Source organism: Rhinatrema bivittatum, chromosome 2 (assembly GCF_901001135.1).
Source record: "Rhinatrema bivittatum chromosome 2, aRhiBiv1.1, whole genome shotgun sequence".
Lineage (NCBI taxonomy): Eukaryota > Metazoa > Chordata > Amphibia > Gymnophiona > Rhinatrematidae > Rhinatrema > Rhinatrema bivittatum.
In genome coordinates, this window is record NC_042616.1 from 388,690,623 (window position 1) to 388,716,097 (window position 25,475).

The window sequence follows — 25,475 nt, forward strand, 5'->3', positions numbered from 1 at the left end:
CCGGGCTTGATGTGAAAAATCCCGGTACTATACCTGGGGAGTTAGTGAGGGGTCGTCTGGGTTCGGGTTGGCTTGAATTTCTGCCGAACCTCCACTCCTCGTCTCCTCAACCAACTTCTGCACAGGCGGCTCCCTCTGTTCCGGGCTTAGAGACACCTCCCCTGCCGGTGAAAACGGCTCTTCCACGCCGTCACGCACATCAGGTTCTTCGGCTCTCTGGTGCTGCAGTGTTGGACGCATAAAGCCAGTGATCTCCATCTTGATAGTCGAGGAGGGGGTTGATTCGGACGGGTAAGTCCAAACTTTACCCTTCCTCTTAGCAGGCATTTTTTCGACGAAAAGGAAAAAAGGCAGAGCACTCCCGCTTAGGTCTCAATACGTGCGGCCATCTTAGTTCCCCCCCCAACAATCTAGACACTTATTTTATTCAAGAGAATGAAATAAAATTCTGAAATTAAAAGGAATGTCTTTGCTGACATGATTTTTTCAGAACCCACAGGTTTCCCGTCGATAGCAGGATGAATTAGCCATGCTGTCATGGGATCTGTCAATCAGGTCCGGGAGGCGGAGCTTGTCAAAGCAGAGATCAGAACTTTGTTCTCTGCGGCTGCACGTGTGTTCCCGCGCAGGAAAGTAACGGAATCTCCTCAGTCTGTTCTTATCGCACGTGGAGCTGTTCTTCTCCTCAGCGTTATAAAATAAATATGTCAAAATCGGGGTTTAAACCCGGTATTTGCAGCAAGGTAATGTCGGTCACAGATGGCCATGACCGATGTTACCGATGCCTAGGGCCAGATCACAATCGTGAAGATTGTGAATTTTATTCGAGGATGTCTCTGAGAGCCCTGAAACAACGGGCCTACAGGCTTCAGGAACTCTTTGCCTCACCGGAGACATTGGAGGCTCATCATCGTGGGATCATCAGTCCTCCAATCTTGGAGGTAAGGACGTGGCAAGCTGGCAAAGGCCATCGGATTTCAAACAATCCACAGAGCCAAAACTGCCGGCGCAAGAGACACTGGCGCCAAAAATCACGGCGCCTAAGACTTCTGCGCCTAAGATGCCTTATGTGCATAAAACAATGACGGCGCATAACACTTCTGCGCCTGAGGAACTATCGGCGCACAACACTTCTGCGCGCATGGTGCCGAGGACACTTGTGCGCATGGCGCCGAAGGATCCTGCGCACACGGCGCAGAAAATTTCTGTGTGCAGGGTGCCGAAGACACCTGTGCAAGCGATGAAGGGAAAATCTGCGTGCACGGCGCCAAAGTCACTTGTGCGCACGGCGCCGACAACACTTGTGCACACGGTGCCAAACATGTCTGTGCACATGGCGGCAGAGACATCGGCGCCGATAACTTTTGCGCACACAGAGGCAGAAAGATATACGCACAAGTCCAGATCCGCACACAAGACACAGGAACACACATCTCATGTAATACAACATGAGTTGAAGAGACGATGTGGACCCTCACAAATGTCTCATTCCACCTCTCCATCGATAACCCCACCTCGTTCGGGTACTTCCCTCTCTTCGAGAGCTACTTCGACAGTTTACAATAAAACTGCCTGAGCTGCCACTGGAGATATTATTGCTGAAGTCCAGAGTGTAAGCAAGACTCCAGGTCACTGTTCTCACAAGCCAGAAGATTTTTGGAAAATGCTTTCTCCTTTAAGGAGCTCATGATCTAGATGTCTTCTTCCAGGCTGTTGTTCCTATGCAAGCCTGCATTATTATAAGGAACACAGTCACACCGAGCTGTCTTATTCCCTAGCATGTTTGCGCTTCTTACAGAGAGCAGTTCAATGCCAAGGCTAAGTCAGGGACAGGACTGCATTGGCAATGTTTGCCTCCAGGAGGCTGAGTTCAAAATGATATCAGCCACCACAAAAGACCCAGAGAAGCATAAAAACAAATTGTGTCAGTTGTGCAGTGGCAAGCTCTTATTAAGTCGGTCAGATGGTTTTCACTTCAGCAATCAACGGTGAAGAAGAAACTAGATAAAGATGGGTCAACACTTACTGCAACTTGCGGTCAAAGTTTATGAATCGAGTAGACAGGAGCAAATGATGTACAATTAGAACTTGTGTACTTTTCAATTTTTCTTCACATGTTGCTATTATAGAATGGAAAACCCCAATAGCAATTATACAGATCTGGCAGCCTAACAGCTGATATAATGAGCAAATATGAATACACAATCTAGTCACATTTTTAAGGGACAGTAATCTTTGCAAAATAAACAAGTCAGAAAATGCTGTTTTGCAGAAGAAAAAAGTATGATGAGTCTGATGTTCAAACGCTACTTAGCTGGATAAGTTGGATTAGCTGGTTAAATGGTGAGTGCTGAATATCCGGCTATGTTCAGTAGCCTCCACTTAGCCAGATATGTTGTGGGTGGGCAGATTGAGTTGGCACTATTTATCTGGCTAACTTCATACTTATCCAGTTAAATTAATCTGATAAGACAGACCTGCCATAGAGTTAAATATGGGGATATTCAGCAGCATAGCCATGCTGCTGATTATCTCATGTAAGTTAGCTGGATAAGTCTTATCTGATTAACGTACCGAAATGAATTGCTTTGAATATTGAAGCTGATGTACCTGGTAAAGCTTTATCAAATACTTCATGCTTTTTTCCAAAGAAAGTATGCTCTGTTTAGGAGATCTGTACCACTTCGCAGAGCAAATTTTTTTTAGCACGGATTTGCAGTTTAATGACATACAAATGAAACACGAGTTATAAAAAACATGCTTTTTAGCTTTGGACGGGTCGGCTGCATCTCATGTGGGGTGCGGCTGGGTCCTGGACCCGAGCTGGTTCCCCTTTTATTGTGCTTGTTCCGAAAGGACTGGTTCCTGCCTGTAGGACGGGGCGCTTGATAATTGTTTCTGTATGGATTGAAGCGCTGGAGGATCAGGGGAAAGGTCGCTGGTTTCTCTTGCTTTTGTCCTCCGGTAGCCGCGGTAGTGGGGACTCGCCCCATTTGTCAGCCAGTTTCTCTAGTTCACTGCCGAACAGGAGGGATCCCTTGAATGGCATCCTTGTGAGTCTCGAGTTGGAGGACGCGTCGGCTGACCAGCTTCGGAGTCAGAGTTGTCTTCTGGCTGCCACAGCTGATAATACTCCTCTAGCAGCGGTGCGTACCAGGTCGGATGAAGCATCCTCAAGGAATGACACTGCTGGTTCCATGGCTTCCCCAGGGGTGAAAGGCAGGCACGTGTCACAACAGTGCAGCAGGCCGCTATTTGTAGGGACATAGTGGCGACGTCACAGGACTGTTTAAGGAGGGATTCCAGACATCTGTCTTGCGCATCTTTGAGTGCTGCACCTCCCTCCACTGGGATAGTAGTGTGCTTCGAGACCGCGCAGACCATAGCATTCACTTTTGGGCATGTCAGAAGGTCTTTGGCCGCCGGGTCCAAAGGGTACATGGCTGTCATAGCCCATCCCCCTTTGAATGCGGACTCTGGAGCAATCCATTCCAGGTCAATTAGCTGTTGAACGGCTTGTAACAGAGGGAGATGGCGGGAGGTCTGACGGAGTCCCTCTAGTAGAGGATTCGTCTTAGGCTCCCCGAGGCACTTGTGCCCGGGATAGCAAGCTCCTTCAGGCTGTGGGTGACCAGGTCTGGAAGCTCGTCCTTGGTGAAGAAGCGTCTCATGGTCCGGTGAGGCTCTGTCCCTGGAGGGAGTTCCCCCTCCTCCAGGGGCTCTGATTCCTCCTCAGAGATGTCCATGTCCCCGTAAGTGGGGCTTCTGGGTGTTGGATTCACTTCCCTGGGCCAAGAGGGGCCTGGAGCGTAGAGGTCCTCTGGGGGAGGCTGTGGCCGTGTTACTGGAGGCTCTGTCTGCATGTGAACGAAGGTGTGTAGGCCTTTGAAAAATTCCACCCAGGAGATAGATACTGGGCCCAAGCTAGGAGGCGCTGTGTCCCTGGGGGGCCCCGTTTGGGGGGGGGGGGTCCCGCTGGGATTTGCTAGGTCCGGGGTACTTATTGAGGAACTAGTACTCAGGCCTGGATGGGGCTGGCCCTGGGCTTGATCCCCCAGGGCCTCTTCGCACTGGGTACACAGGGCGTCGGCCTCTTCATGTTGTGCGGCCCTAATGTGGCATGCTGGGCAGAGGCCCTGAACTTTGAGCTCCTTTTCTGGTGGTGCCATGAATATAGACGCGTAAAATCTCTTGTGCGCTCCAGTGCGTCTAATATGTGCGCGCGGACGGATGTGTGCGCAGGTGTGCTCACAAATCGTAGTTATGCGCCCTGCCTAGTAAGCGCGAGTAACTTGTGCGCCTGGCACTTGAGCGTATATCGTTGTGCGCACGACTCGCCTTATGCGCATGGATCGAGTCGGCGGACAGTGCGGCAAATAGGCTAAAATGGCGATGGCGACCACGCAGGCAATATGGCGACCACCTCGGAGGGTCCCCATGTGGGAGAGCCCTTGGCTCTAACCGGGGTCTAGCCCTGCTAGGGCGGATCAACCCGGTGGCACTGGTCCCGGCCAGCGACCTGTGCGACTCCTCAAGCTTCGGAGACCGGAGACTTTAAACAAGATTTCTACCTTACCTTGTCTCGACGCTTCACGGTTTCGTTCCGGGCGGTCCCCGGCTGCGGGGGGAGAGGGCAAATACCTTCACCGCCGCGCTCGTGGTTGCGCCCGTTGCCTCAGCCCCGCCCGAAATCGGGGGCTCGGTCCCCGCTGAGTGTTGGCCGCCAGACTGAGGCTTCACCTCCGAGGGACCACGGAAATCACCTCGGGAATTCTCGACTGGGAGAGGGACCTGAGGGTGTAACCGCAGGAGAGCGGGGTTCGCTGTTGAGGTAAGATTTCTTCTTATTTTGGGTTTTCTCCGTTAAATTTCGTTCTAACGCTGGAGAGCGTGCAGGTGGTCCGTAATTGCTATGGAGACGGAAAATACTGAAGAGCTGCACTTCCTGCAGGGGTATATGTACTAGGACTGATGTCAGATTGAAATCTGATCCGTCTCCAACTGCTATCAGGAGTACACTATACCCATTGGTCCTGAGTCCATCTGCTATACGCTAGGAAATTGTATTATTGACAGGCAGGATGATTATTTATGAAAATAATACAGCAAAAGTTTATACAAGAAAAGAATTTCACAAAGAAAAAAAAAAATCACATTTAAAAGGAGGTCATGTTGGGCCGGTCTGCTGACTCGCTGCTTGTGCTACGCACTGCCATGTGCAAGATCCAGCTGAGATTCTGAGTCCAACTTCGGCCCCACCTAGTGGGAAGGGAGTACCAGTCATCATGCAACAGCAACACCTAGTGGTTGGCTGAAGGATGCATATGTGCCAGGTTGTAGAAGAAACTGTGACCCATGACTGTCAGTCAGAGGACTGCTGCTGTGACGACTGGGCCAAATGAGAACGGGTTAAAGCTGCTGGAAAAATATACATTAAAAAAATCTTCCCCTCCTACCTGATTCCAGTTGAGCTAGAAGCTCAGATGAATATGAAGAAAATGCCAGATTATAAAGAAAAAAAAACCCAGTAGGGAATCATGGTAAGAGAAAGCCAACAGCATAAATGGAAGGGAAACGCTGAGTTAGGATTAAGCTTATATATGGCAATATGTAGAAACAAACCTTGATTCATATGACAGCATCACGTCTTGTGACTTCGCTCCAGAATGAGTCCTCAGCACAGCAGCAGGCTGATCCTGACTGTGCAACCACCCTTCCTTTCATGCTGGGGTCCTTCTCCCTGCATTGCTTTTCAATGCACTTTTTACATAATGGATTCAGTCCAAATTCACCAGCAAAAGGGACATGTAACTTACCTAAGGTGTAACAGTATGGGGTCAGTACATGTGAAGCAAAATACATCCTTGCTCCCAAGAGTTCAATCAGTCCAGTCTTTACTCTGTTAAAGAGGTGAGTATCCAGCGGAGTCTCCAGCGAACGGCCCGGTGTGAGAAAAGTCTTCACGCGATACTTCGGAAGGAGTCTGGGACCCTAGGAATTTGTGAGAAACTGTCTGTCAACAGAGGAAGTCATTTTCATACTGTATAACTTCCAAAGTACAGAATGCAAATCTATATTACGGCATGACCTCTCTGAGGAACTGTAGGGGGATAATTTAAAAAAAGACAGGGGAAATCCTTGATACCCTCAGCTATTCCAGGGAACGGATATAAATTATTATTCCAATGGCACCTCACCTCACACAGGTTACAGTACTTAAAATTTAGGTCTAATACCTCTGCAGAGCACTGAGGAAGGTTCTCTGATACTGATAGGGTGGGACAGTTTTCAACAGCCTGGAATTAACTACAGCAGATGTGCAAGAGAATATCAAAAGTGGGTTTGCTCTGGAACCCCAAACCTTTTTGTTAGGTTTGCCTGAAGAATAAACTGATCAATCTTCTGGTGGAAGATCACTGGGACTAAAGCTAAATTTCCTTACAAGGACTGACTGGTTGAAATAAATGTGGAATGGTCTCACTATGGAAAAACTGAGGGAGAAAAAGAAGAGAAGAAAAAGGTCTATGGCTCCACATAAACTGGGATTGCTTCACGAAGTCCGCTGGGTCAGGTTTTCGTGATATTAAGCCAGTTCACCTACAAAATCTCTGTCTTGGTTGTTAATATTTATTTATTTTAAATGACATATTACCTGAAGCCTCCCTACAGTTCAGGGCGGGTAACCAAAAAAAAAAAAAAAAAAAAAAACCCACGCACACATAAAATACAATTAAAAAGAAACAGCACATACTGTATAACAAACACTTTGCAAACAGACACCAAAACAGCTGTACAGCTCAAAAATACCAGCTGGAAAAACAGAAAGTAATCTACTCTGGCAAACGAAAGGCATTTTTAAACAAAACTGTTTTAAAGCCCTTTTAAAGATTTGAGTGTCCAAGATGGTGCTCAGGAAAGCTGGAAGAGCATTCCACGCGACTGCTGCAGCTCCTTTAAAAGGTTTCTCCAAAGTGGGTATGACTCACTGAGGGGAGGTCAAGAAGACCTTGCTGTGAAGATCTTAGTGTTCCTGATGATCTCTGAAGGATCAAATCGATCCAAGGTGCATTCAGGTTATTTAGGAGGATACCTTGTAATCAATCTGCTGTTGTACTGGGAGCCAATGCAATGAATACAGTGCTGGAGTATTGTGCTCATGCATATGGATCCCAGTCAACAGGGCGAGCTGTGAAAGCGCTTGCTGGAAGAGTGAGGTAGAACGTACTGCAATAATCTAAGGCTGGAAATATTAACATCTACAGCTCAGAAATAAAATAAAAAGTAATAACTCACAAATGGACTAAGACAGACATAATGAGAGCATAAATAGAAATATGGTTAAAGTTATATATTTTCTTTTGGCCTTTTGATGCTAACATATGGAATGTTGGAAAGAATTATGTAAAAGGGGTCAATGCTTGTCTGTCTGTAGGCATAAACATTCCTTAAAAAAGGGATGGGAAGTCACATTTGGCATGCAGGGAGAAAATTCAAATATCTCAGAAAATTAAAAAAGCAGAAACACCAGGTCAATATTTTCAGACAACTAAACCTCCAAAACAAATTCACATTGCATGCCTTGCAAAATAGTTCCACTCTGCAGACTAGAGCTGTAGCTATCCTATGGCCTGGGCCAGAAGGGCCTGACAGCTGCTTTTCCTGCAGTCCAGAGGGGGAAAACAATAGGAAGGGAGGTGCTGGATTAGGCAGCTGTTGTGTTCACACTTAATTCTTCTTCTCCCCTCCTGTTCCCTGCAAAAAAAAGGAACTGGATTAAGGAGCAGGGTGGTTTTTTTCCTTCTCTGCTCTCTATGATCTAGCTCCTCTCCCAGCTTCTCCGCTGCAGGCCACTTGGTAGGGGAGGGACTGGAGCAGGAAACAGAGGGCTGTTCTCTGCTGAGTGAGATTCCTAGCCCAAGCCCTGTGTGCCTATGGCTATGGAAGGGGAGAGTGCTGAGGTTGATCCTGGGGCCACCTCTGGAGGAGGGGAAGATAGAATATGTGTGAGAGAGTATGTATATGTGTGTGTGTGGGGGGGGGGGGGGAGAGAAATGGAAGAAAAAAAGTTGATGTGTTCACCCCCCCACACACACATTCAGAATTTCCAGGTGACTACAACTCAAAAGTTCCCAGATATAGAGTTTGCAGAAAGGTGGCTGGATGGAAAAAATGGTTGGATGGAGGGTTTGCTGTTTCAGACTACATACAAACACTATACACTGGAAATGTAAACAGGCCTAGAGTAAGTGCTGATCCCATTCATAAAAATAAAGGCCCCCCCCCCCCTAAAAAAAAGAGACTGAAATGAAGAACGGACATGACACTTTGGACTTATGGCAAACAGAGAAATCTTGTGAGAGATTAAGCAGTCAAAAATGTTTAGAAAGTGGATGAGTGGGTCCGCCAGGTGTGTGGGGAGAGCTCTGCAGTAAGGTTGTTGCTGTGGCAGTCCGGGGTGTTAGTGTTATTATGGTACGACAGGCTTGCTGTAAAGGTTCTGAGAGGGTGCTTGGGAGAGTTTGTGCATCACAACCGGCCTGGTAGTGGAGGGATTTTGCTTTGCTGTAAATGAGACCTGGATCCTAATTAGTTTAATACAATAAGAAACCATATTTTTTTTATTTAGGATTTCAGTTCTGCCTTGTGTGTCTTGACAGTCACTTCAAAGCAGATCACAGAGTAATTTAACATTTATCTGCAACCATTGTGTACTCTGATGGAGGAACATAGTTTGAATTTTAGGTTTTATGCAGCTTTGTTTTCCGGTACATAGCGATATGGGTGAGGTCTGTTTCAATATCTGTCTTAAGATTACAAATGATTTTAGGAAGTCAGACAGACAGTTTGGGGTCAAAGACAGGGCCCGGCGGCATCCAAAGCGAAATGGATCAAAGAAGCAATTATAGCGGCCTACATTGGGGAAGGACATGTGCCACCAAAATTAAAGACCCATTCGACAAGGTCCCAGACTGCATCATGAACAGAACACAAGCTAGTGTCTCCACAGGATATTTGCATAGTGGCTACATGGTCATCTCTACATTCATTTGTAAAGCATTATAGGTTGGACCTGCAAACAAAAGAGGAGGTAGCCTTTGGTAAAAAAGTTTTAATGGCCATTGGGGCCTCATCCCACCCGGGGTAGGCACTGCTTGGCATATCCCATTTGTCTGGACTGATCTGCAGGATGAAAAGGAAGCTGAAATTTAAACTTGCTGGTTAATTTTTTATTGTTTTATTGTAACTTTGCTTCCTCTTTAATGTAAATGTTAGAACCCCCTTGTTCCTTGTGAACCGATATGATATGATTTGTATCATGAATGTCGGTATAGAAAAGAGATAAATAAAATAAATAAATAATTTCCTTTCCTTGAGTCCTGGCAGACCAGTTTAGTTCCCCAGAGGAGATAATTAATAGAGAGAATTCTGTTTCTTTTATTTTTTCCCCTCTCTCTCTTGCTGTGGAAAATGGGAAGAGAGAAAAATTGAATTAAGAAACAGGAGAAAAAGGTTTCACTATCTTTCTGTCGAAGTTCTCGGCAGTGAATTAAAAAAAAAAAAAAGATGATGTAATGTAAAATTCACCCTCCACCATACCTCATCCAGAGCACCAGTGGTTTTTGAGACACCTTCGTCACACTGGGAGTTACTTCGTCCACTGTGAGTTACTCACTATGACAATGGTGAGCAGCATGAGCGGTCGGGAAAGGCCAGGGATCTACTCCGAGTGCCTCAGGCAATGGCAGGCGGCATTCTCCCTGTCTGTGCGACCCTCAGCCATTCCAGGATTCTACCATCGTCCCGTCATAGTCTCAACCTCATCAGTTCTGCACTGCACAGTGCTGAGGAGCACTGGCATGGGAGACGTCATCACACTCTCTGTGCTTTGTCATGGGGTAGTGCGTAGCCACTAACTCTGGCACGTGGTGCTCTGTCCTCGCTGTGGCTGGGATTCTACCCACAGACACAGCGTATTGGATCATTGGTGTGCAGCTATCCGCAGGATGGGATACGACTACATGAGTACTGCTCAGCGTGCTTTTTCAGCAGGGGCTTGTTCCTCCGGTTGCCCTCTGCTGTCTGAGCGGCTGTGTGCGTGTGCTTTTCCATTTGGGCGGACACAACAGGTTAAGTTCGCAGCCACAGGACTGTCCCAGGACTGCGTTCCTGGTCGGACCCTGAGGGGAGTAGACATCGAGAGAGTGGCTTGGGAGTCCTCTTCTCCCTCAGCAGAGGAATGTGTCTTTCGATCCAACAACCCTTTTTTGTGAGGAAGCCCCTAAGGCTCTGTCCTGACAAGTTTTTCTCTGAACTAGGGCCTCGATCTTTGAATCGGTGTGTCTCCTTGATGGCCAGGGTCGGGGGAACGGCAGGGGCGGTCGTTGGACAGTATTCGCTGGGGCCCTTCCATAGATTATAGTGACGACCTTCCCCATCCGAGGCTGGCTGCCTGTGGGGTGTTAGTTGCTTTGCCACCTCAGCGATCAGTGATTGTGCCTCATCTCTCCTCTGGGGAGATGAAAGGTCTTTTGGGATTCGGAGGCCCCAATCCCATTGCTCCCTCTCCCCTCTGGACAGGTAGATTCGAGTGGGTTCCAGGGCAACCCTTATGGGGGGTGTCCCTCGTTTCTCCATTCCCGGAGAAGGGATGGCACTGCTCTGACTGGCACCAGCCTCGAGAACCAGTCACAGGTAGCTCTCTCTCTCGGTTGCTCTAAGATGCAGCAGGTCTATTCACAAGGGAGCCTGTCCAGTATTGCTTCCCGGTGACCCTCCAGGGTTTCCTCTGTTCCTGAGTTTGATATCTGCTGGACTGGGTAGGCATCTTTTCTTAGGGACTGCTATCGCCAGTTATTCTTGCCTGCGGGACCCTCCTCTCTGTGAGAAGAGTTTTCGTCCATCAAATGGACGAGAATGCCTTTCACCCTGTCCATGGCTGAGTGGGTTGGAGACCAAGTGACTCTGCAACAGAGGTGGTTGCCTTTGCTCGCTGTAGCATTCACTCTCAGTTTCCGCTGTTCCTAGCAGGCTGAGGGATCTATCTTGGTGGGTGACTCCCTGCTGGATTCGGCAGTGAGTTGTTCACTTGGGGTTGATACACACGACTTGTGCTTGCCCCAGCAGTCAACCGGTCTGCCTCCTTGTGTTCTTCACTCCTTCTGACTTCCGGTGGTTTGTCAAGGGGAGGGGAGGACTCGTGATATATCTTCTGTATACCTTCCAGGAAGGATACACCCCGTATTTTGGCATGCTCTGGCCAACACTGCCTTTAGCTTTTCTCATTTCTCTAGATTGCCCAAAGGGCCTTCCTGCTCCCCTGTGCTATCCTGTGACAGGACAGATGAACCTGTTCTTGACAGGTACTCTTGGGTGAGCTTCAGGCCTATCTCAGCTCCCTGCTTGGGAGTTTTGGGCTACAGGCTTGTTTCAGGGATTGCTCCTCACCCCCAGAAACCCTTGCACTGCACTGCGCAGTGAACTAGGTCTGATGCTTCAGCATGTAGTGTCTGTCCCAGGCCCTGCTGTGGTTTGCTGCTTTTTCTCCAAGCGTTGCTTGGGTTTTTCTGCCCATTATGCCTACCAGTCATACCTGGGCATTCTTCTGCAGAGACATTCGGTCCTTCGGATGTCAGTGGACTACAGTTTCTTCTGTTGGGGCTCTTGGGTCCCAGTTGTTTTTCGGTTGTCTTTAACTCCAAAGGAAACTGGGTGGCCTTTGTCCAAGAGTTTTTCTCTTGTCTACACCTTTGGGTTCTTCCTATATCCAGGAAGTTCTATACTTATTGTTGTCAGGGTTTACTTTTCAGGAACCCTGCTTGTACTGTTTTCCATGATACGGAGTTTGCTTCTGCTTGCACCCACATCACTCCTCTGCCTTAGGCTCCCCTGCTGCGCAGAAGGATTTGTGTCTCAGTCTTTCTATGGCTTTTCTTTGTATAACCTAACTCTTCTCCAGCCTGAACCCCTGGTGGGTCGGCTGCCTCTCAGGCAAAAGAGGGAGGTAGTGCTTCAGCACTGTGCAGTTTCCCACTTTGTCCTGCTCAGACAGCCTATAGCTAGGGATTCATCTATGTGTGAGGACTACCATCTTTCTTGTCCTAGGAGAAAGCAGAGTTGCTTACCTGTAACAGGTGTTCTCCTATGACAGCAGGATGTTAGTCTTCATGAAGCCCTCCCACCTCCCCTGGAAGTTGATTTCTCCATGTATTAGCTATATCATGGACTGAGGGACTCTGCCTAGAGGGCAGGATGATGACTACAGCTGCACATGCTCAGTGGGGCATGTTTGAGAGTTCTAGAACCTTTGAGATCAAAATTCTGTGCCAGGCTCTATCTGATGATGTCACCTATGTGTGAGGATTATCATCCTGCTTGTTCTAGGAGAAATAATGATAGCATTATTTAAAATAAAAAAAAAACAAAAACGAACTTTACAGAATTTCCCAGCTCATAATGTTGTGCGTTGTGTACAGGGTGAGGGTGCACTTTTTCACTTGGCCATAGGGGCCAAAATGCTTGGCTAAGGCTCTGATGTGATGGGCCTAAGGAGTGAACACAGCAGTCATGCTGATCAGATAAGGATATCTTGTAAAAACAGCCGGGGCATCTTTTGAAGCCTGGTTTGCTTTCTGTCATCAAGAAGAGAGCAGAGGCTAGGACAAACTCAATTTTGGAAAACAAAGTAAGAGAAAAAAATGTTCTTATCAAAGATTTTCAAAACAAAAAGTCAAAATACTTTGATAAAGGAAATAAAATAATAAAAACTGCAAGAGCAAAAAAACTAACGAGTGGCAGAGAGAAAGCAGAAACACATCCCTTCACATAAGCAGAAGAAAGAAGACTGAAGAGACTCAGGCAGTGGCTGCTGTGCAAGAAAACCCGTGCATGCTCAGAAATCCTTTTTAGGTTTTCTGCATTGCAAGAGAGCTTTTCCATCTCAGCACTGTCGGATAATGTTACTCACTTACGTGGTTGATTGCTGTCTTGTTTGTCCACAGAGAAAATTAACTACTGCACGGAGACGGTGATTTTATATGGTATTATTTTGATAAATATAGTATGCAGAATTTTACAGAAATTTAAAAATAAAAATGTGTGCAGAATTCCCCCAGGAATAAATGTCTGGATGAAAGATGCTACAGAAAAACAAGCTAATAATACAATATATAATCCTCAAGTGTGTCTTTATGGCTTACAAAAGGCAACTTCCACATGCAGAACCCATAGATAATGAAAATCTGTTGTCATTTAAATTTTAGCTGTCTCTGTAGCATTCTTTAGAAGTTGGGTGAAATCTAGTTATAGAGAACTATCTTTCCAGTAATCTCACAGAGAGCCAAACAAACCTGGAGTTTATAGAACTGGTGGATTTTTCTTGCTAAGTCTCGACTAATTCTCAGCTAATTTTACATCATTCAATAATTGGTAGCACATAGTTTGCAATGTTGGGTAAAGTGCAGGCCAACTGTGGAAATGTAGACATTTGCTGATATATGTGAAATGTCACAGAAAACCCTAGCCTAATAAAGTGACCCTCTTTAATAAAGGCAAATATGATACCAGTGTATACTCTACCTCATAGAATGGGCACTCTAGCCTCACAGTCAGGAAAAGCTGAGTCAGCTGGGACAGAAGAAACTTATCCATGCCTTTCTCTTGAGCTGAAATGAAAAAAAAAAAAAAAAAAGAAAAGAATCAAGCTTATTGTTTCATTTGATGTCTTGCCTTTCATAGGTAAATCAAAGTGAATTACAATGTAAAAACATAGTAAAAATACAATCATATAAAAAAGCAAACATATCAGCTTTTAAGCCCGTGTATCAAGTTGCACCAGGCATTCTGTCATTTCCATCCCTCCCTGTGATGTAAGTGGTTTAGACTTTCACAATCTAATAAATCCCTACCCCAGGAATAGGCAGACCATAATACATTTTTGGCCCAGCTTTCAAAACATATTTTTTGCACCTATAATTTAATCTACATTTTTGCATCCCATACATAGCTCTCCCTCCTATTTTGTTGATTACTCTCACATGTATTATTATTCAATGTTCCATGTTTACTGTAAAGCCTGCTGCTGCTGCATTACTTTTTCTGTAAACCGATAAGATGTTCAAAACAATTGTCGGTATATAAAAATGTTAAATAAATAAAAGACATGCAGGTAATTCTCATTGTATAGGAGGGCATGGAAGGATAAACCACCAATGAAAAATCTATACCTTCACACCAGAGCAGCAAAAAATTTTGTATCTCCGTCTGGCAGACAGGCACTTGATGCATTTGTCAGATGTATCAAGAGGCATTCTGTTTAAAACTTTATTACTCACTCATCTGGCTACCCTGTCCAATTTATTTTAAAAAACTATTTTAAACAATATTTTAGAACTCCTGAGGACTCTTTGACCTGTCTTGCTGGAAAAACCACTACCCCCAAAGAAGACTGTGTTAAATTTCCTGGTTGAATCCATGCAGCAGAGACACACTCCTGTTAGTTTAAGGACTCCTAAACTGCTGAGACCTACGTCACAGCAAAAAGCTAATCTGCTTTTATATTAGTAACCAACTAACTGAACTCTTAAACCGTTCTTTCAATATAAAGATCAAAATGTCTTTGCCTCAAAGATTAGAACTCATCCAGTTATAGAACGCATGATCCAGGCACACAGGACAAGATTTCTCAATTTTTGAAAAAAATATTAAAACATGGGAGATAGCCAAGTTGCTTACCTGTAACATGTGTTTTCCTAGGACAGAAGGATGTTAGTCCTCACATATGAGTGACAATATTGGATGGAGCCCGGCACGGAACTTTGATTTCAAAGATTCTAGCGCTTTCAGCATGCCCCACTGAGCATGTGCAGCTGTAGTCATCACCCTGCCCCCTAGGCAGAGACCCTCAGGCCATGAAATAGCTAATACATGGAGAAACCAAGTCCCAGGGGAGGCGGGTTTCATGAGGACTAACATCCTGCTGTCCTAGGAGAACATCTGTTACACGTAAGCAACTCTGCTTTCTCCTAGGACAAGCAGGAAGGTAGTTCTCACATATGGGTGAATACCAAGGTACAGGATGTCTGAGCAGGACAAAATGGTAAACCACATAGTGCTGGAGCACTACTCCCTCCTTTGCCTGAGAGGCAGCCAACCCTCCATGGGTGCAAGCTGGAGAACAGTTGGGTTCTACAAACAAAAGCCAAGAAAAAGACCGAGACACAAATCCTTATATGTAGCAGGGATGCATGAGGCAGGGGAGTGATGCGAGTGCAAGCAGAAGCAGCAGTGCATCACGGAAAACAGTACAAGTAGGGTTTCTGACAAAAACAATAGATCTAGATCCTCCTGGATACAGGAAAGAACCAGAAATGCAAACAAGAGAGAATCTAGGAGGAAAACCGTACAGTTTCTTCAGTGAGAAAAAAACAACCTAGGGTCTGAAAGCCCTCCAGAAAGAGACTGTCGACCACTGACAGTCAAAGGTCTGGAGAAGAGTGTATGGCTAGTAGGTCAAATGGGCAGAAGAAACCCACGTCACGCTTGAAGAACAAGCAGTAAACTACGGCAGGGCCTGGGACAGACACTACGTGCTGAAGCATCAGGCCTAGCTGACCGTGCAGGACAGCGTCAAGGATTTCAGGGAATGAGAACAATCTCCGAAACAGACTTGTAGCCCAAAGTTCCCTGGAAGGGAGATAAAATAGGCCTGAAGCTCACTCAAGAGCACCTGCCAGAACTGGTTCATTTATTCTGTCACAGGATAGCAAGGAGAGCAGGAAGGCCCTTTGGGCATCCCAGAAAATGAGAATATGTGACAACATTTCACATATATGCAGATATACGGAGAGATACCATGGGCATCTTAGCTTCATCTCCACTCTCCCCGACAAACTAATCGGAATTTGGAAGGAGAGAAGAACATAAGGAGGCAGTCTGGTGGACCGCCGAGGCAAGCACAAGTCGCCCGATTGTCTATCTACCCCAAGCAAACAACTCACTGCCAAAGAAAGCAGGGAGTATCCCACTGAGATGGAGCCCTCAGTCTTCTTGAACAGTGGAAATTGGGAGCGATTGCCCCTGGGGCGAAGTCCCGAAGGCTCCACCAGGAGACGGGAAGTCGCAAGCGCAAACCCTGGTAGAACCTGATTGTATTACCAGCCTGGAAACCCAGAGGGCATCAGGGCAGGCCCAGGGCGATCTCGAGACAGAGTACCAAGTCACCCGGCAGCGGTATCATTACCCCAGTCATGAGTGCACATACTTCCCCTCCTAAATGAGCACATGGCCTAGCAATGGACAACGTTGCATGACCCAGGATTGCTCTGCCCACAGATAGGGTGGCCCTGAAAACGGGGGAAAAATAGCTTGCACGCTACCACGAGCAGAGGGCAGAACCCTCATGTGGGGTACTCGGCCCCCAAGTCCCTCTGCCATGGACATGGCAAAAAGGTGAAGGGCATGATCGCCTAGCTGATTGACCGAAACACTCCTCACAGAGGAGGGTCCCGCAGGAAAGGATGACTGACGATAGAGATCCTTAAGAAAGACGCCCACAGATCTCAGCCGATACCAAGGTTACTCCTGAACGGGGGGGGGGGGGGGGGGGAAGACACGGGACGGGACCTGGAGAGCCACCAGGGAGCAACACTGGACAGGCTCTCTTGAGGTTAGACATGCTGCATCTCAAAGCATCCATGGGAGAGTGCTACTCTCGACTATTGCTGGGAAAGGCGCCTGTCAAAGTAGTGGCATCCCTTGTCTGGGAACGGAAACAAGGTACACCCTCGAAGGGTTGCACAGCATGGCATCTATAGTGGAACCCGAAAGAGTTGCCCCAGAACTCAGTTGAATCTCACAGAGGGGAGAGGGAAGCAGCAGGATCAGGGCCTCATGATTCTGAAAGACCTAGCAACTCCCTGAAGGAGAGTTGAGGCACAATCACTGCTTGCTCAGGTGCCAACGCGACCAACTCACAACAGGCAGCCGGCTTTGGATAGGGGAGATCACCACTGCAATCCCCAGAGGGGCTCCAGCTGAAGACAGTCCAATGACTGCTGCTGCCGGTTCCCAGCCCTGGCCTCCAAGGAGACGTGCCAATTCAGAGGACTAGAGCTCCAGATCAGAGAAAACAATTGCTCTGGGAGAGAGCCCCAGGAACTGTTCCACAAGAACATGGTAGAGGGCAAAAGACATATTCCTCTACTGAGAAAGGAGAGGATCCTTGAGCCACTCTCGTGATATTCACTCACCTTGGGATCCGACCAGGAGTGCAGTCCTAGGTCAGTCCTATGGCTGCAGAACACAACCTGTTGTGACCGCCCGGAGGGAACAATGCACACACACATACACCAATGCCCAGGTGACAGAGGGCAACTGGAAGCCTTCCGCTGTGAAAGCAGGCTGGGCGGACTCATGCAGTGGTAACCCATCCACAGATGGTTACACCCCTGATCCTGAGCGTCTTGCTTGTGGGAGAAATCCCACGCCCCAGCGAGGACCGAAAACCACGTGCTAGAGTTGGTGGCTACATGTTGCCTCATGACCAAGCACAGAGTGTGTAATGACAGCTCCTCCGCCAGTGCTCTTCAGCGCTATGCAATATGGACTGACGTGGAAGCTGACACTATGCCGAAAGATGGCAGAACTCTAGTGTGGCTGAGGACTGCACAGCCAGAGAGAATGATGCCTGCCAGCGTCCAAGGCCCTTGGAACAGATGCCTTATCTGTCCCAACCAAATAAGCTGCACCTCAACGCCACAGTAACAGCAGCGGAGTGGAGAGGATGCAAGACGATGGCATCCCCAGCTCGGGGTAAAGCATCGCCACCCTCAGTACTTGAGAATGCTCCAAAAGGCAGGCCATCGAAACTGCGTCGGAACCTGCTCGTCTGCAAGTCCCACAACTGCAGCGCAGGTGCTTAAGGAGGACTGCGGACACGTCCTGCAATCTATAAGCAGTTTGCTGTTAATTAGAACCTTTCCTGATGCCACAGATGCCCACAGACATTGACCGCCCGGGGGCTCTGATGCCTGAAGGTATGGACCAAAGAAGCCATGGGCATCTGCAGGGAGAGGCCCTCAACCCCATGACAGGCCATCAATATCAAAAAGGTACCAACTACTGCCAGTGCCAAGGCAATTCCCCTCAGCTCCTCGATTTATCCAGTGGTGTCAATGCTGCAAGCTAGATGGCCTCGCAAGCATTACGGCTGTCAAGAGCGTCACTAGCGTCCAGTAATATTGATTTTGTGTGCATCCTGGTGGGGCCCCCAGCATTGGGATTGTTGGTTGAAGGAACAGCCCTGCGTACAGACACACACAGCACACCAGGGTGCCTCGAGTAGATGGCTACTTCTCGCTCGATCCATAAGAGGCAAGAACCCGTGTTCTCCTGCAGGGTCATGTGAAGACTTCAGAAAGTGATGGTAGTCGATGGCCACAGGGGAGACAAGGGCGCTCAATGAAGAGTCCGGAGCCAGGTCAGTGGCACCGGACTCATTACTGCCTCGACTACATGACGTAGTCGAGGCAGTAATGAGAGGCATCGGTGGTCTGAAGGCCTCTCCGGTAGACCCCCCCCCCCACCTCGATGTCCTCGAGGGCATCAATAGTATTGGGGCAGCACCGCATCGTGATGGCATTGAGGTCATGCTGGCACCAAGGCCATGCACTTCAATAACCTATGGCATAAAGGGTATGTGCCTTGACAGCATCGAGGGCCTGCCCCCACTTCAACCTCGACAGCCCAGAGGATGGCCATGTATGTATATTGATGGATCAAGGGCGACTATGGCTCAGCAGACATCGAGAGCACCACAGCATCGATGGTACCACGGTAATCACAGCACTGAATGCAGTTAGGGCACTGAAGCATCGAGTGCACTGAAGCATTGCGTGCTTGGACAAGTGTACCAAGGGCACCGCAGCATTGAATGCATCTAGAGCACAGAGGCATTGAGTGCTCCGAAGGCACTGAGTGCACCGGACAAGTGCACCAAGGGCACTGTGACATCGACTGCATCAAGGTACTGTGTCATTGAGCTTGCCACATCACGGCACCATGACAACGAGGCATTGGGTCATCGAGCATGCAGCATCACAGCACAGCAGCACCGAGGCATCGACGCCCAAACTGGTGCAGCGAGATTCCAGTTCCACCGACACCAACAGCACAGAAGGCCACCACGGTATCATGGGCGGTTATGCACTTCGATGGCAACGAGGGTGACCATGGACCTCGTCAGCATCAAGGAGACCCTGGTACCGAGGATGGGCCATGTCCCTGAAGTTCAGTGCTCTTCAAGGTAAGGCCTGTGAGCCATTGGCAGTTCCTGTGGATTTCAAATGCAGTTCCCCCTGGCATTGGGGATTTTTCTTTTTTAAAGGTGTTGGCAACATTTGCAGTCGATGAGTAAACCAGACTGAAGCTGGAAAGGAGTAGATTCAGGCCAGAGCCCATCCCATTCAACACATGTATACAGTTCCTCTCCTTTCTACCCATGTATACTCCCCTCCTACACGTCCTTCCTTTCCTCTACATCTCCCAGTGCTGGTATGGCGCCTCTCCCTCTGGGTGCATGATGAAGAAGAGGGCTGGGCAGCTGATACTGCAACAGCCACATGGGCCAAGAGGAGGAACTGGGGTCACACAGTCTGCATGGGTGGAGGGAGGACCAGACAGTACTGCTTCTACTTGTGGGTGGAGAAAGGAGATGCTAGGATCTGGGGGTAATTGTATCTGATGATCTTAAGGTGGCCAAACAGGTGGATAAAGTGATGGTAAAAGCCAGAAAGATGCTTGGCTGCATAGGGAGAGGAATGGTCAGCAGAAAAAGGAAGGTGATATTGCTCCTGTATAGGTCCCTGGTGAGACCTCACTTGGAATACTGTGTACAATCCCGGAGACCAAAAGTTCAAAAGGATATAAACAGGATGGTGTTGGTCCAGAGGGAGGCTACTTAAATGATGAGTGGTCTTAATTCTAAAGCAGACTTAAAGATCTAAATATGTATACATTAGAGGAAAGGTAATATAGGGGAGATATGATTGAGACATTTAAATATCTCAAAGGTTTTCATGCATAGGATGTGAGCCTCTTTCAACAAGAGAATCATGGGATGAGGGTAAAAGGGGGTAGACACAGAAGTAATCCTAGGAAATGTTTCTTTACAGAAATGCATGGAGCAGCCTCCTAGTGGAGATAGTAGAGGCAAAAACAATATCTGAATTCCATAAAGCATGGAATAAATACAGAGGATCGCTAAGGAAATGAGAATTATAATGCTAAATTAATTGGACAGATGGGCAAACTGAATGGGCCATATGGTCTTTTTCTGCCATCATGTTTCTATCCCACTGCTGCAGACGGAGCACGGAACGTGCTCGTGAGTCCCGGTGCCTTGATGTGATGTGTACAACCCCGAGGCTGGCCGTGGTCCAGGTCGCTGGTGGGCCAACGCATCTGAGCACGGACTAGGCTGAGACTGGAATATTCTTGAACTTAGCATATAAATTGAAGACCTCGCTGAACCTACATGAGACCCAGCAATGCAATGCTGGTCTCTGGTGTAGCCTCCGGCCACTCTGAAAGCCCTTTTGAACTTGCCACTTGAGAACGGCTTGAGTGTTAGGACAAATAGAGAACGAGGACAGTAGATGACTATGGTAATGAGGACATCACAAAGGCACCAAAGAGTTAGACAAGACGAAGGCACTGAAGACTTGGACGAGATGAAGGCACTAAGGGTAACTGGCACCACTGAGCATCCTACACAACCTGAAGGCTGGTCGCGGACCACGACAATAGCAGTGCAGGCACTGGCTCAGGAACAAGGACAAGATGAAGGCACTGAGCGGGAGTGGCACCGCTGCACACTTTACACAACCCGAAGGCTGGTCGCAAACCATGACAACAGCAGTGCAGGCACTGGGCTCAGGAACAAGGACAAGATGAAGGCACTGAGAGGGAGTGGCTGCACACTTTACATAACCCAAAGGCTGGTCGCAGACCATGACAATAGCAGTGCAGGCACTGGGCTCAGGATCAAGACTGAAGCTGGAACACGACTCTGAAGACCGGGGACTGGACTCAGGAACTCAGATTCAGGTTCAGGAACTCAGATTCTAGTTCAGACTTTAAAACCAAGGTTGGACTTCCGGAGACTTGATGTAGCAGCGAAGACTGAAGACTCTGGGTAGGACGAAGACTGGAACATTAGGAACTTGACAGAAGACTTGGACAGAACGCAGGAATGGGCTGAAGACAAGAAACACTGGAGCAGGAACGAAGACCAGGAGCAGGAACGTGATGAGAGACCAGGGACAGTAAGACCATTGATGATCACAGGAATAAGGAAGACCTTGCGAAGGCAATGCTAGACTGAAGAAAGGCCCCTTATATAGGCCTGGCAGGATGACATCATCAGGTGGGGCTGCGGGGCTTTTCACGCTGCTGTCCCTTTAAATTCAAAGCAGGGGCTCGCACACCAGGAAACACTGGTGGTAAGTCAGACTGCAAAGAGCAGGGCCATTGGCATCGGCTCCTCGCCATGAAGACCACAGGCAGCGATCCAGGCCGCATCAAGAACAGGAAGTGGTGGCATTGGGGATAGGCGGCGCTTCAAGGCCATGCTGGAAATCAGCGCTGGGGTAAAGGAGGTGAGAGAGGAGCTCAGGAGTAGCAATCGCAACACCCACAGGCTGGTCTGGCCAGAAGAAAGAGCAATGCAGCTGAAGCTTAATCTTCCCTCAGGTTCAGATGAACAGATGGAAGTTGGGACCAGAGGCAGGAGGGATGGGTGAGAGTATGTAAGTGAGGGATAGTGTATGTGTGAGTAAGAGAGATTTTGGAGGGGGGGGGGGGAAGTGTGTACTGCTCGACATGGTGGGGAGGGCCAGGGGGAGAGAGAGAGGTGGGGGGGAGGCTGAGGGAAAGGGGCTATGCTTGACAGAGGAAGGCTGCATAATTGTAAGGGGGCCAGTTGGCTGTGATATCAGAGGGGTTCCTCCCAACCCTATTGGCCGCAATATTAGAGGGGGATCCCCCCCTCTTGGGCAAACTCTTTTAAACCTTTTCCTCCTAGTCAGTTTCTGCTGATTCATGCTGACAACTGTATTTCTCATTAGGAGCTGTTTTCCAGTTCAAACCATGGTTGGTTCCTGCCAGCACATTCCCAACTTCATCCTTTCTTCCAGTGCAGGGTCTACTAATCTACCACAGCCAGAAATAAAGACATTGTCAACCACCACAATGCAATGCAGTCTATTACACATCACTTGACCCATCTTCACTATACACATCAAGTACAACTGACCTAATGATGTGAAATAAGGCGAGGTGAGAACCAAATTAAAGAACAATAATCCGTGAAGGGCACTAGAGAGGTCGGTTTATTTATTTATTGGCTACATCAGATCTCTCCGCTAATTTTTTCCAAAAATACCTCAGCCTGATTATAATCATAAATCAGAAGATAAAAAAAGTATCCTGCTTTTGTGCTGCATTGGAACCCCTCAAATGAAATTGAAGCAAATAATCCTAGATAACCGTAGCCAATGCCTGCATTGATGTCATATTGGTATGAATAGGTGATATCTCATATGTGTTTTCTGGGGTCTCCATGTGTATATTTTTTTTAGGTGTGTTGTTTGTATTTTGTATGGCATGCTGGCTTGGAGCATGTATAGCCCTTTATTCCACCACAATGTTTCTAACAACAAGGCATGTTGTGGTACTCATATTTTGGTTCCTTGAGGTTGATACTTGCATGATACACAAATGCATCTGCTCAAACTGAATGAATTTCAGCTGGGCAGACTGAATGGACCACTTTGGTCTTTATCTGCTGTCACTATGTTACTGTGTAATTTTACGGATTATTGACCTTATTGAAAGGACAGAAACATATTTTTCTGGATTACTGTAGGAGAGGATTACGTCTGCACATTTCTTTGATACGCCAGTTGATCTTTCATTAGACTGGATAAGGCTTATTGAATTCTGTTTTGAAAATCCTAGCTATTTCATGAGGTGGCAAAGGGTAAGGCCCACCCTTGATGAGAGAATAAGAAGATTGGTTCAACATTGTTAAGCACTTTTTTTCTCAGAAACAGATGGATAAGGCTAAAATGAAGAAATGCTGAGCTTAAATGGCATCAAGGTCAGACCTAATAGCAAAGGCCACACAAACGTGTCACAGAAAGTTTGCTCTCTTACAGAAGTAAAGCAACTACAGCTATTTCATAGATTTGTCAATTTTAACATTAAAGACAATATTTAAAGCATGCCAGTTTTCTCTGTATTGCAGGTATTTTGTTAAAAGTTAAATTCTATGATCATGTTTTGTGTATTCTTTTGTTAACTTCAGTTACAGATTTTCAAAGCAGCATTCTGGCAGGTTATGGTGTCCCTATTTCTCCTTAAAAAAAAAAAAAAAAAAAAAAGTTTTGATTTATTTCAAGTTGTCACATATGTGTTTTTCCCTTTCCTATCTCATCGAGACTAGGGCAAACTCCCATACATATTTCATATTATTTTTTAATCAATTCCCAATTTGGTGATCTGTTATAATGCCTTGCATTTCAGGCAACCTTTCAGAATAGTGTGCCCTTCTCCATCACTGCTTTTCTAGGATCTAAAACAATTCCTTGTTGTTTGTCTTGGTTTTAAGGTTAGTCTGGGCCTTGTTCTCTGTCAATTCTTTATTTAACACAATCAAACAAAAATATAAGTATCTCTTATTCCCATGTTTACCATCAAAATCTCCTTGAATTTTTTTTTAATAAAACAAAGCAAACTTTATCACTAAAAGATATAAATTCTATAAATTGGATACAGTGTAAATACAACAAAGGGCAGTTCAAAGGCACTGCAAACACGGAGCATCCAGTATCTAACAGGTAAGATAAGGAGGTCAGTTGCATAGTTGTCAGATTATGTGAGCATCTTACCCACGTACAGGTTGATGCAATACAGTGTGCTCAGCTGAGCATACTGTTTAACCCGTGGTTGGACTCGCGTCCACAATTCCTTATGCTATAAATGCATATCCAACACCCCCCCCCCCCCTCCCCCCGTGAAGCTAATAGTGCTCATCACATGCAAATGCATGTTGATGAGGCTATTAGCTATTCGCCCATGATTAAAAAAAAAAAAATAAAAAAAATGTGCGCCTGAATCGTTCATTTGTACTCTCAGAAATTAATGCCTGCTCTGCATAATCTGACAGCTATGCAACTGATCTCCTTATCTTACCTGCTAGATACTGGATGCTCCGTGTTTGCAGTGCCTTTGAACTGCCCTTTGTTGTATTTACACTGTATCCAATTTATAGAATTTATATATCTTTTACTGATAAAGTTTGCTTTGTTTTATTAAAAAAAAAAATTCAAGGAGATTTTGATGGTAAACATGGGAATAAGAAATGCTTGAGTAGCCCAAAAAGTGTACAGAAAAGCAGAAAAGGAAAATTGGTTCTTACCTGCTAATTTTCAATCCTGAAGTACCATAGATCAATCCAGACAAGTGGGTTTTGCATCTCTACCAGCAGATGGAGGCAGAGAACTAAAAACTTTGAGGCTCTGCTATATAATCGAGAGTGCCACCTGCAGTCCCTCAGTATTGACCTGTACCCAAACCAACTATATAGTAACAACTCAACAACCCCTTAAATGAGGGCAAATGCCAAACCCAAAAGTTGGAGCCCCCCCCCCAAAAAAAACAAAAAACAGAAAAACCACAAATCAACCCAAGGGGCTAACCACAACCTGGCAAACTTTTTTAGATTCTGTATATATACATTCTGACAGTTCTTTCCAATAAGCATGCCAGAACACAGATTTGCCATAATGGTCTTGAGAATATGAAGGGGCTGGGTCTCTGGACTGATCTGTGTTACTTCAGGAATGAAAATTAGAAAGTAAAAACCAATGTTCCTTTCCTGTTCATACCCCAGATCAGTTCAGACAAGTGGGATGTACCAAAGCACCCCTACACTGGGTAGGCCCGCGAAAGACTTCCTCTAAACACAATTTCGCCAAAGTCCGACGGCTCTCCTGGAGCCTGAACATCTAAACAGTAATGGCAAGATAAAGTGTGAATAAGACCACGTCAGTGCTCTACAAATCTTCTGCGGTGACTGTAATTGACTCTTACTCCACGACTCTGCCTGCACATACAACCCCTCTGGAGTTCTTCTCCCCTTACAAAGGTAGGCCAAAACAATAGCTTTCTTCAGCCAATGCACTATCGTACCCTTGGAGGCTTTGCATCCATTTCTGGCACCTCCAAACAATACAAATAAATGATCCAACCACTGAAAACTGTTTGTGACCTTTGCCTCCGGTGATTCAGCAGATCGATTTGGGAAGGAAGGAGCACCACAGACTGATTCAGGTGAAACGAAGATACCACCTTAGAAAGGATTGAAGCTATCATGCTCAAAGACACCCCGTCATCCAAAATCTTCAAAAATGGTTCCC

The 25,475-nt window shown here is 46.8% G+C and overlaps 1 protein-coding gene across 3 annotated transcripts in view; it reads right to left on the reverse strand.

Annotated features, from left to right (window-relative positions):
* Positions 1 to 25,475, reverse strand: part of FASTKD3 (FAST kinase domains 3) — a 116,097-nt gene that overhangs the window by 35,174 nt on the left and 55,448 nt on the right. For all 3 annotated transcript variants that reach the window (XM_029590024.1, XM_029590023.1, XM_029590022.1), the window contains 2 exons: positions 13,576 to 13,661; positions 5,817 to 5,991 (listed from right to left, as the gene is read on the reverse strand). In XM_029590024.1, the coding sequence (XP_029445884.1) occupies positions 5,817 to 5,991; positions 13,576 to 13,661 (261 nt within the window). The remainder of the gene's footprint in view (positions 1 to 5,816; positions 5,992 to 13,575; positions 13,662 to 25,475) is intronic.